This window comes from Tursiops truncatus, chromosome 13 (assembly GCF_011762595.2).
Source record: "Tursiops truncatus isolate mTurTru1 chromosome 13, mTurTru1.mat.Y, whole genome shotgun sequence".
Lineage (NCBI taxonomy): Eukaryota > Metazoa > Chordata > Mammalia > Artiodactyla > Delphinidae > Tursiops > Tursiops truncatus.
In genome coordinates, this window is record NC_047046.1 from 213245 (window position 1) to 228138 (window position 14894).

Here is a 14894-nt window from a genome sequence, read left to right on the forward strand (position 1 = left end):
CTCACATAAATTCTTTTAGAGAACAGAGAAAAGAGTGCAAACTTCTCAACTCATTTTATACGGCCAGCAGACCTCTAATCCCAAATCAGATAGGAACACAACAAGAAAAGAACATTACAAGCAAATAACTCATAGAATCAAAATTCCTAACAAAATATTAACAAACTGAATCTAGCCATGCATAAAAAGTATAACATAGCCTGACCAAATGAGGGTTCCTTCAGCTGTGCAAGATACCGATTCAGAAATCCCTGTCATATTAACAGAATAAAGGAGAAAAGCCATTATCACCTCAAAATGAAGAAAAGGTATACGGTGAAAATCTATTCAGTGTAAAATACTATCAACAAACTAGGAATAGAAAGAAATTTAATCTGATAATCATAATCTACAAAATACGTACAGGTAGCATCATACTTTATGGTAAAACACTGAGTACTTGCTCTCTGAGGACCAGAACAGCACTGTCCAGCAGAATTTCTTGTGACGGCTAAAATGCTCTATATCTGCACCATCCAATACGGTAGCCACTAGGCACCAGTGTCTACTGAACACTTCAAAGGTGACTAGGCACTGATTTTTCTATTTTATTTAATTTTAATTAATTTAAATGTAAAGAGCATGTGTAGCTAATGGCTACCTGTTGGATAATAAAGACTGTCTGGTCTTTGTCCCAGGTTCCTGCGATGGAGCTTCCTTTGTAATTCGTGGTGGGCCCCTCCTGAGTTTACGGAACACGTAACTCATGGTGGGCTCCTGGAGTCTCCAGGTGGGCACTGCCCATGCTGGAAGTTCCAACCATTTGCTTGGAGGGTTGGGGCTTTGAGGCAGACGCTATCAGCCCAACCTCCAGGCTGGAGGCTGAGTTCAGTCACATGGCTGTGATTTTATCAATCACACCTACAAAATGAATACCCAGTAAAAACTCTGGATACTGCTGCCTCATGTTAGCTTCTTGGGTGGTAAACAGACATGGGCCAAGAGGGCGATGTGCCCTGATTCCATGGGGAGAGGGCGCAGAAGCTCCATGTTTGGGACCCTGCCAGACCTCACCCTGTGTGTCTCTTCATTTGGCTGATCCCAACTTGTGTCCTTTATAATAAAACTGCAGGGGCTTCCCTGGTGGCGCAGTGGTTGAGAGTCCGCCTGCCGATGCAGGGGACACGGGTTCGTGCCCCGGTCCGGGAAGATCCCACATGCCGCGGAGCGGCTGGGCCCGTGAGCCATGGCCGCTGAGACTGCGCGTCCAGAGCCTGTGCTCTGCAACGGGAGAGGCCACAACAGTGAGAGGCCCGCGTACAGAAAAAAAAAAAAAAAAATGCAGTTTTAAGTATAGCACTTTCCTAAGTTCTGTGAACAATTCCAGTGAACCTGAGGGGGTCATAGGAACCCCTCAAATTTGCAGCCTATTGGTCAGAAGTGCAGGTGGCCTGGGGACCCCGAAACTTACAGCTGGCAACTGAAGTGAAAGCACTCTTGTTGGGGATGGTGCCCTCACCCTGCAGAGTCTGCACTAACTCCAGGTGACTGGTGTCAGAGGTGAGCAGCTGTGATATGCTATGTAGTGGACAGTGCAGGCCTAGGGCGACGCAAGGGTGTTCCCAACGCCACCTCTAGTCCACAAGGTACTGCAGGTACAGTACTGGCCAGGAGGTCAGTACAATATAATGCAAGGAAAGAGTATAAATATTGAAAGGAAGATGTAAAACTGTCATAGATGGTATGACTGCATAAAGAAAATCCAAAAGACCTTAAAACAATTAGAATTAGTTAACTGTGGATATTCTTCTTTCATAAACATCAAAACTAGTCAACTGGTCTCACAAAGATAAGCTACAATGTAGAACCTTCAACTATATCAATGAACTTCTCACACTGTTACATTAAAATATATTGTTTTATCTTCCTCCTTAAATGGATCATTTACCCACTAATGATTTTATAAATCATGCATTGGTCATGTGGAAAACGCTGGTTCCCTGAGTTTACATCTTCTCATAAAAAAATGGCTTTACCAGTTAATTCTGTAAACATTTAATGCAGAAATAATTCCAATTTTACTAAACTCTTATAGAATATGGAAGCAACTTTTGATAAACTTTTTGATACTAACATGACCTTGATAACAAAATCCAATAAGGGTATTGCAAGAAGGGAAAAGCAAAGGCCTATTTACACATGAACACTGATGTGAAAATCCTAAACAATGTTACCAAACTACTATATTAAGCAAAACATAAAGAAAAAAATATATCAAGCCCAAGCTGGAGTGTATCCCAAAAATTCAAGGTTGATTTAACATTTTTTTAAAAAGTCACGGATATTTACTACTTTAACAGATTAAGAAAAAACATAGTATCACCTCGATAGACGCAGATAAAGCATATCTGTAAATGGAAGAATGTATATAACAAGAACTACAGATAACAGAAAAATCCAACAGAGTTAGATTAAAAAGCACATTTACAGTTTTCAAAAAGAAGGACTAGATTTCATAAGAATATAAAAGTATGAAAAAGAACAAACAGATGAAACAAAGAACAAATGAACACACCAAAAATTGAAAAATAATCAACAATTATTTGTTATAGAAAGTCTCATCAAACTAGGAAGTCAGTGGAATTTCTTTTTACTAAAAAAAAAGTATTGCTGATATTTTTATAAACATGGAAAATCTAAACAAATCTAAAGAAGAATTATTAGAATTAGTAAATGGGCTTACAAAGTTCCTGAATACCAAGTCAATATGCAAAAATCTAGTATATTTCCATGTTTTGGCAACAAACACTTTTAAAACTAATGACTACATTTTAAGATACTAATTGCAGTTCTGGGGCAGAAAATGTACAAACTGACCCTTGATATATCTTGGCATGCTAGAAAGCTGCATTCTAGTTAATAAAGAAATGTTACAAGGAGGGTGTTACTATTTTGCAGCCCCTAATGAAATAATCCATCTGGGCAACGATCATTTAAAGCCATCAACAAGGGACTTCCCTGGTGGTCCAGTGGTAAAGAACTGCCTTCCAATGCAGTGGACGCGGGCTCGATCCCTGGTCGAGGAACTAAGATCCCACGTGCCACGGAGAAACTATGCCCGTGCGCCACAACTACTGAGCTCATGCGCCTCAATGAGAGAGCCCTCATGTTGCAAACTACAGAGCCCACGCACCCTGGAGCCTGCCCAGCACAACCAGACAGAAACCCGATCAGACCGAGCGCCCTAACAAAAAGATCCCACATGCCTCGACAAAGAGCCCGTGTGCCACAACTAAGACCCAACACAACCAAAAAAAATAAGGAGAATAAAGCCATCAGCAAGACAAAGAGAGACAAGTGGGCTTTATGCACCTCCTGAAAGAAGTACAACCACAACCTCTGAAGCACTCTTGCCAAAAAGTCACACTTAAATCTGATCAAGCCTCAAAGTGGAACCTCCTGTGGTGATGGAAATTTTCTTTACCTGTGCCACCTAATTCGTGGCTGTCCAGTCTGTGGCTACGGAGCACTTGAAACGTGGCAACTGTGACAAAGGGATTTCATTGAATTAACTTAAGTTCAAACAGTCATATGTGGCCGGTGGCTTCGGGACTGGAAAGCGCAGCTCTGAATCTACCAATTCACAGGAAACACAGACGGCAGAACACACCAACAACACTGGGGGGTTTAATCAGTCAAACGAGGACATTATCCACCACGCCACTTAGTCAAAGCCTTCAGACCGTGGGAAACTACAGATAAACGGCCTGGCTTCCTCAACAGATAGTTTGGACAGAAAAAAATAGGCAGAGCCAAGATTCAGAGGCAGATCAATCAACTGCACTGTATGAACTTTACTTAGATTCTGATTCAAACAGAGGACAGTTTATGAGACAACTGGAAATTTGATAATGGCTGGATTTGGTGATATTGAGAAGCTACCTCAATTGGAGAGAAGGCTGCAATTGCTAAGTGACAGAAGCAAAACACAAATGAGTATACACAACAGCAGACAAAATCAAATGGCAGTGTTTAAGGATAAACACTTAGGAGTAAAATTATACAGAAAAGCAAGGAAATCGTTACAAAAGATGGAGTCCTGGCTCCGTCTGTCAGGAGGCAGAAGTTGTGATTGGGAAGGGGGCACAGGAAGGGCCTCATTTGGGCTGGGAATGCTCTATTTCTTGAAATGAAATGGTGGCTTCATGGGTATTCATTTGATAACACATTAAGCTGTACTTTTACATTTTATGAACTTTTCTCCATGTGAATTCTGCTTCACAACTAAAGAGGTAAATAAATAATTTAAATAATTACGGGGACTAAATTCTGCTTTGGCATTTTCCCCGTGGGTCACACTCTGTGGAAAACTATGAAAAATGGCTATAATACCATGTATTTATTACAATCTTTCTCCTAAGAACATTACCCACTATATCATTTATTCAAAGGCTTCACCAAGGAATGACCAAGAAACATTTACTTTCTATGAAAAATCAGTTTGCTTTTTTCTTTGGATAATGCAATTCATATAAACATACTCATTACACCTGTCAAAAATTTGAGAACCAGGTTTACAGCTCAAATTCAATAGTTATGTAGGACAGTAAGGCTTATAAAAATTGAAACTTTAAGAATTTCTCGGGCTATCCTGGTGGCGCGGTGGTTGAGAGTCCGCCTGCCGATGCAGGGGACACGGGTTCATGCCCCGGTCCGGGAAGATCCCACATGCTGCGGAGCGGCTGGGCCCGTGAGCCATGGCCTCTGAGCCTGCGCGTCCGGAGCCTGTGCTCCGCAACAGGAAAGGCCACAACAGTGAGAGGCCCACGTACCGCAAAAAAAAAAAAAAAAAAAAAAGAATTTCTCGAGGCCCTATAGTTAACATATCGCTGCTTCAATTTTGTCCCAACTTGGATCTTCCATTCTGAGGGTATTTTCCCCTGATTTCTTAACCATTTATTCTTTCCTTTTTCACTAGTGGTCTTACACACCTCTTCTAATTCCCTGGAAAAATAATGAGAAATAAACATGAACTCACCTGTAACATGGTCATTTCTGCTGCAAGATGAGTAGCAAGTCTGAGATTTGTTCTGTCCTGCAGCCTCTGCTTCTGCCCTGAAGCTCTGGTGTGAGGTCTTTTACACTAGGAATGACTTTCTGCTTCTGGGAATGCGTTTCTTATCTCACACGAGCAGCCTTATTTGTGTGGAACCAGGATCTGTGGACTTGGGGACAAACGAACTTCAACTGGTATATTCACGCTGCACCAAAAATCCTTTCCTCTCTTACTAGGAACTAGGAATTCATGATCGTCTAAGGCCAGACTGTGTTTCCTATATAACTGAAACAGGACTACCTGGGACAGAAACAGAATGTAACGTAAAAGAACAGCAAAAGTCTCTACACACAAATAAAGAAGGACCAGAAGTAAGTAATTCTGAGATCCAGTCAGTGTGCACTGAGGACAGTGCGGAACAGGTGCTGTGAAGGACATGACAGCTCTGTGTTAGGCAGATGGAATTTTGGAAAGCTTATGTGATTTGTATTATAACAGATCTGAGTTTCAATCAACCCTTTCCCTTTGCTGGCTTTGTGACTTTGGGGAAAAACGAATAGGAAACTAAGGCTCATTTTTCTGAGCCTTAGTTTCCTATTAAAATTTTCTATAACTTTCCTAATTTATGTCTGCCAATCCTATCATTTTCTGAAGGAAGTGTGTTAAACTCTCCCAGTATGATTACAGATTGGTCAGTTTTTCCTTGCAATTCTGTTGATTGTATGCTTAAAGCTATGTTGTTTGATGCACAGAGGTTATATACTTCTGGAGGATTACTCTTTAATCATTATGTAATGCCACAGGGATTCTGAGGAATAAATAAGATATTAAAAGCAAAGTGACTAGTTCCTTGTAATAATAATAGCTAACATCTGAGTGCTTTCTATATATAAGACAAAATACTAAGCACTTTACAATTTAACCCTCACAGACAACCCAAAAGGCATTTAACAAAATCTCCATCTTATAGAAAGAAAACTGAGACTTAGAATGTGCCCATAATTGCACAATTATTAAACATCAGAAATGGAATGTTATTTCTCTTTCTTGCTACCTCTTGTTCAAGGTATTTAGTACCAAAATCATGTCAGTTGTGTGTATTCATGTACACATATGTACACACACACACACACACACACACACACACACACCATATATCCTGGAATTAGCTCTTACTTCCATGCAGACATTCGGTCCCCTTAGTTCCACAGAAATACAAATGAAGAACAGCCTGCTCATCCCTACGACTAAAAAGCAGCACTTAAAACACCAAGCTCTTCCCTTTCATGTCTTCCTGTGATTCAACCTTCAGTGCCAACTCAGAAACATATATTGAAGTTCCTCCCGGTTACATAAGAAATGATTCCTTTATATACCTTAAATTGTGAAAATATACTCATCTTAGAACTGGAGCTGGTGCACATCAGCACTAAACAAATATAAGCCATAATTATTATTACAAAAGTAAAACATGATGGCAAAACTTAGAAATGTATGTAAGCTAAATAAGAAACAACTATAACCTATGACCACACATAACCACTCTTAAGAGGTATATGGTCACATTTAAAAACTGTTTTTGTTTTCTTCCCGCTATGCAAAGCATCTTTCCAGATCAACAGACATAGTTCTGTTAATATCAACAACTTTCTTATTTAAACAAATAAAAAGGTAGAAAGTCAAATCTACGCATAACAGAAAAAAATACATAAAACATGCAGAAATATACTTGACAAGAAATATGTAAGGTTCATAGGAAACAAACTAAAAACACCAATGAGGACTGTAAGAAGAGACTTCGTACATGCACAATTTGGTCTTGTCCTGGGACAGAAAGATTTCATACACTAAAAAGAAGTCAGCCCCGAATGATTTATATCTTTAGTCAACTCCAATCACAATTTCAAAAAGCTTTTCTTTAACAAGCAATTCTAAAGTTCACCTGGAAAAAAAAAGGTTCAGGAACAGCTTTGGACACTTTTGGAAATACAAAATAATGAGTGTAAACAGGCCCATGTAATATTAACATATATTATAAAATTATATGATCAAAAAAGTATTTCACACTGCCTCCAGAAAAGATATATAGATAAATAAAGCATAATGTTCCAAATATGTCAGGATTTACATGCAATAAATGTGGCATTTCACACGCAAAGTAAAACTGGATTACTTAATGAACAGAAGTGATTAACACTTGAGAGAAAATAAAGCTAGTTATCTATCTCATACATTACAACAAACTACAGTTGACCCTTAACAACTTGGGGGTTAGGGGAACCGACCCACCCGCTCATTCGAAAATCCTCATATAATTAATTTTATAGTTGGCCCTCTGAATCAGAGGTTCCATATCTGCAGATTCAACCAACCTCTGATCGTATAGTACTGTAGTATTTATTGAAAAAAATCTGCATATAGGTGGACCCATGCAGTTCAAACCCGTATTGTTCAAGGGTCAACTGTACTTCCAGATGGATCAGAATTTAAAATAATGGAAACCATGATAGTACCTAAAGAAAACACAAGTGAATATTTGTATAATTTGGGGGGAAATGTCTCCCCAACACATGATACAAAGGCAAAAGCCATACAATTTTATTTAAAAAGTCAATAAATTTAACCATTAAAAAACATAATAAACTCTGAGTGGTTCAAGAAAAATCAATCATAACACACACACACACACACACACACACACACCCCAGACAAGGAAAATATACCTACAGTGAATATGTCATTTCCTTTGCATTATGCTTTCACGTCATCTCATGTAATAAAAACTCCGGCATTCTGACAAATAAAACTACGTTTACATTCAAACTATTTCCTTAAGCAGACAGCCAAATTCACAGTGTGATTTTTAAATTTCCTTTGTAGCTTTGTCAAAAACTATTTGGTAAAGTTTAGCTGGATTTCAGCAAAAACTTATCAAGAGTAGAGACACTTATGTCAAAATGAGGCAGATTTTGCGGAGAACACAGAGTTGAGAATGTGAGGTGGACAGAGCGTGACACGCCATCAGTGTGGTAGTTTTAAAATATTTCTGATATGTTACTTGCTCAGCACAGTACAGATTGGACCTTATTTTCCTTTAATTTAAACAAATGTTTTTGCAAGTTGGCCCTGGAGGGAGAAGTTCTCCCTGAATGCTCTTACACTTGACTCTTATGTGTCCCTTCAGCAAATGGAAGCCTATGCCCGCCCTTCGTTGTACAATTTGGCCCCTTTTAACTTCACGGGTGTGACTTTACCTCGGCAGTTTCCTGCAGAGCACTGCAGCTCTCCCTGCCACGCACTCACATTTACCTGCAGGGGGAAGGGGCACCTTCATCATCATCCTGTAGCTCCCACTCAGCATCAAATTCTGTGGAATTGTAAAGGAAAGGGAAAGAATAATGAAAAAAAATAACGTTAACTTACACCTACTATGTGCCAGATGTTCTACACACCGTACTGTCTTTTTTGATGCATTCAGTTCTCATCACAGAAGAAGCAATAAGGCACAGAAGTTCAATAACATGCCAAAAACAGATGACATACACAGGAAGTGGTCCCATGCAGCCCACTCCAGAGCCTGTGATCACAGGCCCTCAACAACTGTATTGGGAGGGGTGGGCAAAGGCCTTGGGAGTCCCTGTTTATAGTCCCAGTACATGCATGACAGAGTCCCCTGTCCAGAAATGACGGCACCAGGGCAGACTAAGGAGAATAACAAGAGAAAGATAAGTTCTCAGGGGCAAGTTGAAAAAAACTCCCCTGGTAAGTTTAGACTCCCCACTTGGGACAAAATATTTCAACTTAACATATCTGTGATATACTCTAAGGGCTTTAAGCAGGATTTGCAGCATAGTCCCAATTTTGTTTTTTTTTTAAGGGAACACGTAAGGTGTATTCAAAACATACACACGTTTCTTGACTAAAATAAATGCACAAAATGTTAGCAGTGACTGTTTCCTGTTGATGGGATCATCAATGATTTTCATTTGAATCTGTTTATCAAGATACTCTAAATTAACTACAGTGAACATATTTTAAAGTCCTTAACCCAAGAAAACAGGCAAACAGAGCAGTTTCAGTCCAGCACCACGTGGTTGAAACAAAGTAAACAGTAAATAATAAATAAAATAAACTAATGTACGTTTTGATGACAGCAAAATCCACCGCACTAGGGCAGAAAAGGTCACTTCTTTCCATTCCCTCATTTTCAGATGAAAAGCCTGAGACCCAGAAATCGTGAGTGGGCTGCTGTTCCAAGGAGCAGACGTGGGTCCAGGTCAGAGACAAGGCCTTGAGCCAACGCGGTGCCCACCCCGCCAGCTACTGTCGAAGTTGTTTGGGGGTTCTCGTTAGTGGAGGAGCCTCGGAAAAACCCTCCTGATAAAGGCAGAGGCGAGCTGAGTCGAGCCAGGGTGGAGGGGCGGCACAGGCCCTGCAACCGGGTCACGCCGCGGACACTCTCCGGACGCTCCCCAACCCGCCGTGGGTCCCGACGCTCCGACCGCGCCCGCCCAGGGCTCGCGGCCGGGGACGCGCAAGGACGCGCGTGGGAAGGTACCGCCTTTCCAAGCCGGCCTGGCAGGAGAGGCCCCGGCGCGACAAGCACCAGCCGCGGCGGACGAAGGGCCTCCCCCCGACCCCGGGGGCCACCGGTGCCCACCGCACCCCGGCCGCGGAGACCCCGGCCCAAGCGCTGACGCCCACTGGCGGCCCTGGCACGACCCCCAGCCCCTCCCCCGCGGGCTCCCTCAGCCCCAGCCGCCCCCCCCACAGGAATCCAGCCCCGGAACCTGCAAAAAAGGCCTCGGAACCACGGACGCGCGGGACCGGGACCCACGTGACCGCCCCGCCCCCAGCCTTTGCGCGACCCGGGCGGGCCCGCGGGATCCCAAAGGCCCGGAGCTGGGCTGGGGGACCGCGCGCGCGCACGAGCACGCGGACACGCGCCCACTGGCCTCTCACGTGGCGGTGGACAAAGAGAAGGGCCAAACCTGCTGCGTGCGCTGCGCGTGCGCGAAGGGGAGGAGCCTCCGAACTACACTTCCCAGGAGGCTCCGCGGCACGCGGCGTGCGGCGTCGTAGGAGCGCTGGTCGCCTAGAGACCCGGGCGGCCGCAGCCAGAGCGAGCTGTGGGAATGCGCGTTCGGGGGAAACGTAAAGATTTTTAAAAGACCGGGATTTTTAAAAGACCGGGAATCCAAATCAGGTAGATTGATAAGAGATAGGTAGGTATGTAGACAGATGTGATAGAGAATTGGCTTAATAATTCAATTGAAGAAAACAAAAAAAAGCAGATAGTAAAGAAGAAAAAAAGGGACGTTAATTTATAATTCAAGGGTTGTGGGGGGAGTTATTATAAGTCACTCTAATTTTTTTAAAAAGAGAGTGAAGGGTAGGATGAAAAAAGAGGAACAATCACAGATACATAGGAGATTGAATGAAAATCCGATTTGTGTTAATAAATTCGAAATTCTCTGTGACACAAATGATTCTTAAAGGGTAGATGTGTCAAATTCGACCCAAGAAACAAAAAAACCCAAACGTGAATGGAAATGAAGACAATGTCAGAGATTCTCCGCCGAAAAGCATCGTTCGCTGAGTTTCCAGTGAATTCTTTCAAACATCCAGTGATCAGAGAACTCGTATTTAAATAGTTACAGAGGAATTAGAAGGGAAATTTTCTATTTATGTAATAGCATAAAGGCACCAAAATGGACAGATGTATAATTTGAAAAAGAAGCGCAGAAAAAACTTGATTATTGCTGGCCATGCAAAAATACGGAGAAATTATCAACAGATAATTTTTGTCGACTATTTGGCAATATTTTGTAGAAATAGAAATATTTTTGTAGAATAGAAACCAAGTGGATTCTATTCTAGAAATATGAGGGTGATCAGGATATACGTTAATATAAATAAATAAGGGGAAATAGAATTACCTCAATAAAATGAAAAAAAATTTTAACTGAAAAAATACATTCTAGACTTTAAAAAATAAATCAGAAAAAGTTGTTTCCTAATTTAGCCTTATGAAAGATACAGACTTCAGCCATGAAGCCAGTATGCTGCTTAAGTGTGGAATATAAGGAGGAGTTAGGAACAAGGTACTAATACCAAGGATTAAGATTTTTAAAACTGGACTAACGCTGGGACTTCCCTGGTGGTCCAGCGGTTAGGACTCCACACTCCCACTGCAGGGGCACATGTTCAATTCTGGTCGGGGTACTAAGATCCCAGGGCCATGCAGCACAAAACAAAAACACACAAATAAAATGGACTAATACTTAAAATGCAGAACACAAGTGTTACCGAGTCCAAGCTCATGGCACGACCCCCAGCCCCTCCCCCGCGGGCTCCCTCAGCCCCAGCCGCCCGCCCCACAGGAATCCAGCCCCGGAACCTGCAAAAAAGGCCTCACCACACGACAGGCCAGTAAATCCAGAGGTGATTTGCTGGGGCAATGAATAGCAACTTTATTTGGAAGGTCAGCAGACGGAGAAGATGGTGGACTAGTGTCCCAAAGAACCATCTTCCCCGAATTAGAATTCAGGCTTCTTTTATACTAAAAGGGCAGAAGTTTGGTTGGTTGCTGCAAACTTCTTGGTGCCCGAACCTTTGTTCTTGCAGCTGTCCACCTAGGTCCAGTCACAATGTTCCTTTAAACCCCCAACAAGACAAATGTTATTCTCTGTTCTGCAACTTTTTATCTCTATATGAATGGAACAGTGTTACACTCTTAATAAGTATAGCAATGTTATACTCTTAATTCTCAGAACCTTGAGAATGGGTTATCCTGTAAATTTCAGGCTATAGGCCGCACTCTTAACTTGTATTATGGCAAAAGCAATAGAATACAAAGCTTAAAGTAAAAGAAACAGATCAAATATGGAGTCAGATTTGTTCTTCCCTATGATACAAGGATGTGTGTCAATGATCACTGCTGAAGTAAACACATTTTTACACCATTTGGGGGTTTTATTCCATAAATTGTCAATTATCTTTGCCATTTTTCTATTGTATTATCTATTCATGGAGACGAATGTATATTGTTTACTAATCCTCAGTATGCAATATATATTTTAATTTTTTTCTGTCTATTCCTGGTCTTTGAACTTTGTTTATAAAATTGTTGATCCCATAGGCTTTATTTTTGACATAAATTTTATCTAGCTTTTCCTTTATGGTTTCATTTGTGGTTTACTTATGTGTCTTGTTAAGAAATCTTTCTACATCCTGGTATCACAAAAGATTTCCACGTATTATCTTCTAATAGTTTCAGCATTTTGCTTTCATATTTAGTGGTTGGAATCTGTCTGAAGTTGTCTGTGTGCATGCAGTGCAGATATTGATATAATTTCATTTTTTAAAAAATATTTATTTATTTAGTTGCACCAGGTCTTAGTTGCGGCTCATGGGATCTTCACTCCCGCGTGTAGGATCTTCATTGCAGCATGCAGGATCTTTAGCTGCAGCATACAAACCCTTAGTTGCGGCATCTGGGATCTAGTTCCCTGACCAGGGATTGAACCCGGGCCCGCTGCATTGGGAGCTCGGAGTCTTAGCCACTGGACCACCAGGGAAGTCCCTGTAATTTCATTTTCTTTCCACATGGGAAGCCAATTTCCTCATCCCAAGTGCATTCAATTGCTAGAGCTGCCGTAACAAAATATCACAGACTGGGTGGGGTAAACACCAGAAACGTATTTTGTCACAATTCTGGAGACTAGAAGTCTGATTGCACGGTGTTGGCAGGTTTGATTTCTTCGAAGGTCTCTCTCCTTGGCTTGCAGGTGGCCGTCTTCTCCCTGTGTCTTCACATGGTCCTCCCTCTGTGCGTGTCTGCGTCCTAATCTCTTCTTCTTTTTTTCCTCCAGTTTTATTGAGGTATAATGGACATACAGCACAGTATAAATTTAAGGTGTACAGCATAATAATTTGACTTACTTAACCCATGGAATGATGACCACAATAAATTCAGTGAATATCCATCATCTCATATGGATACAAATTTAACGAAATAGAAGAAATTTGTTCTCGTTGTGATGGGATCTCTTAGGCTTTACTCTCTTAGCGACTTGGAGCAGTATTCACAACACACAGCGGTGCTGATTCTGTTTACCGCGTCACACATTCCATCCCTAGTACCTATTTGTCTTATAACTGGAAGTTATAAGTTAGTTTCTGTTACACAACACAGTGATTCTGTTACTGACTTCAGTCCTTGGACACTTTAATAAACAGAAATTGGTAAGTGGCCAGAGGAGGAATTCGGGCAAAGCTTTACTGGGACTCACAAACAAGAACAAGAACAACTCACAAACAAGGCTTTACTGGGACTCTGCAAAACAAGAAACAGGTGCCCTTGCTTGCTTTCTGAGGTGGGGCAAGCTTGTCCCCTAAATAGGGTGAGGGTAGGGGCAGATCAGTGGGTCGGGCCAGAGGAGTGGCATAGGTGGTCTGCCCACCCCCTTGGTGCACGGATCATGCACAGTACCCTGCTTTTGCTCACTGCACCTCAGAAGCATCAGGTGGTTTTTAGCCTTTTAGTATCTTATTCATAATTTGCCCCAATTGTGCATGCATGCAGTTATTTTTAGTTCCTTATGGTTTCTTTGTATCTGTTGCTCAAGGAAATGTTTGTCCAGGTGCCAGCACTGCAGCAAAGGGTCCCAGATCCCAGGTGCCAGCCTGTCTCAATTCTATATTTCTATACATTTCAAAATGATCACCACAATAAGTTTAGCTACCATCTGTCACCATACAGCACATTATATAATTATTGATTATATTCCACACACGGTATATTTCATAACCATGACTGATTTATCTTGTAACTGGAAGTTTGTACCTCTTAATCTCCCTCACCTATTTCTAGCCTCCCCCACCTCCCTTGCCATCTTGAAGGAAAAAAAAACCCATTAGAACTAATAAATGAATTCAGAAGAGTGGCAGGACAAGATTAATATACAGAAAATCTGATGCTTTTATATGCACTAATAATTAACTATTGGAAAGAAAATCAAGAAAACAGTCCGGTTTAAAATTATATCAAAGGAGCTTCCCTGGTGGCACAGTGGTTAAGAATCCGCCTGCCAATGTAGGGGGCACAGGTTCGAGCCCTGGTCTGGGAAGATCCCACATGCTGCAGAGCAACTAAGTCTGTGCGCCACAACTACTGAGCCTGTGCTCTAGAGCCCAAGAGCCACAACTTCTGAGCCCACGTGCCACAACTACTGAAGCCAGCACACTTAGAGCCCGTGCTCCGCAACGCGAGAAGCCACTGCAATGAGAAGCCTGTGCACTGCAACAAGGAGTAGCCCCTGCTCGCCGCAACTAGAGAAAGCCCACGTGCGGCAACAAAGACCCAACGCAGCCAAAAATAAATAAATAAATAGATAGATTTTAAAATAAAATAAAGTTATATCAAAAGACTTCCATGGTAGCCCAGTGGTAAAGAAACCACCTTCCAATGCAGGGAACGCAGGTTCGATCCCTGGTCAGGGAACTAGGTTCCCACATGTGGTGGGGCAGCTACAACTGCACACCACAACTACAGAGCTCATGTGCCTCAACTAGAGGGCCCATGTGCCACAAACTACAGAGCCCATGTGCCCTGGAGCCTGCATGCCACAACCAGAGAAGAGAAAACCTACGCCAGAGCTAGAGAGAAGACTGCGCGCCCCAACGGAAGTTCCCACATGCCTCAACGGAGATCCCGCGTGCCACAAATAAGACCTGACTCAGCCCAAAAAAATAAATAAATAAAATAAAATTATATCAAAAAGAGTAGGGCTTCCCTAGTGGTGCAATGCTTGAGAGTCCGCCTGCTGATGCAGGGGACACAGGTTCATGCCCTGCT

The 14894-nt window shown here is 42.0% G+C and overlaps 1 protein-coding gene across 7 annotated transcripts in view; it reads right to left on the reverse strand.

Moving 5' to 3' along the window:
* The window catches only part of ZNF84 (zinc finger protein 84), a 34073-nt gene extending 24073 nt beyond the window's left edge, over positions 1-10000 (reverse strand). Inside the window, exons 1-4 of one of the 7 annotated variants that reach the window (XM_019942591.3) lie at positions 9826-10000; positions 9177-9412; positions 8345-8402; positions 5018-5204 (exon numbers count right to left, since the gene is read on the reverse strand). In XM_019942591.3, the coding sequence (XP_019798150.1) occupies positions 5018-5032 (15 nt within the window). In that variant the 5' untranslated portion in view covers positions 5033-5204; positions 8345-8402; positions 9177-9412; positions 9826-10000. Of the gene's footprint in view, positions 1-5017; positions 5205-8289; positions 8403-9176; positions 9772-9825 lie in introns of those variants that run through there. The other 6 variants (XM_073790863.1, XM_073790865.1, XM_019942604.3 and 3 more) reach the window with 6 other exon arrangements.
* Positions 10001-14894: the final 4894 nt, after the last annotated feature.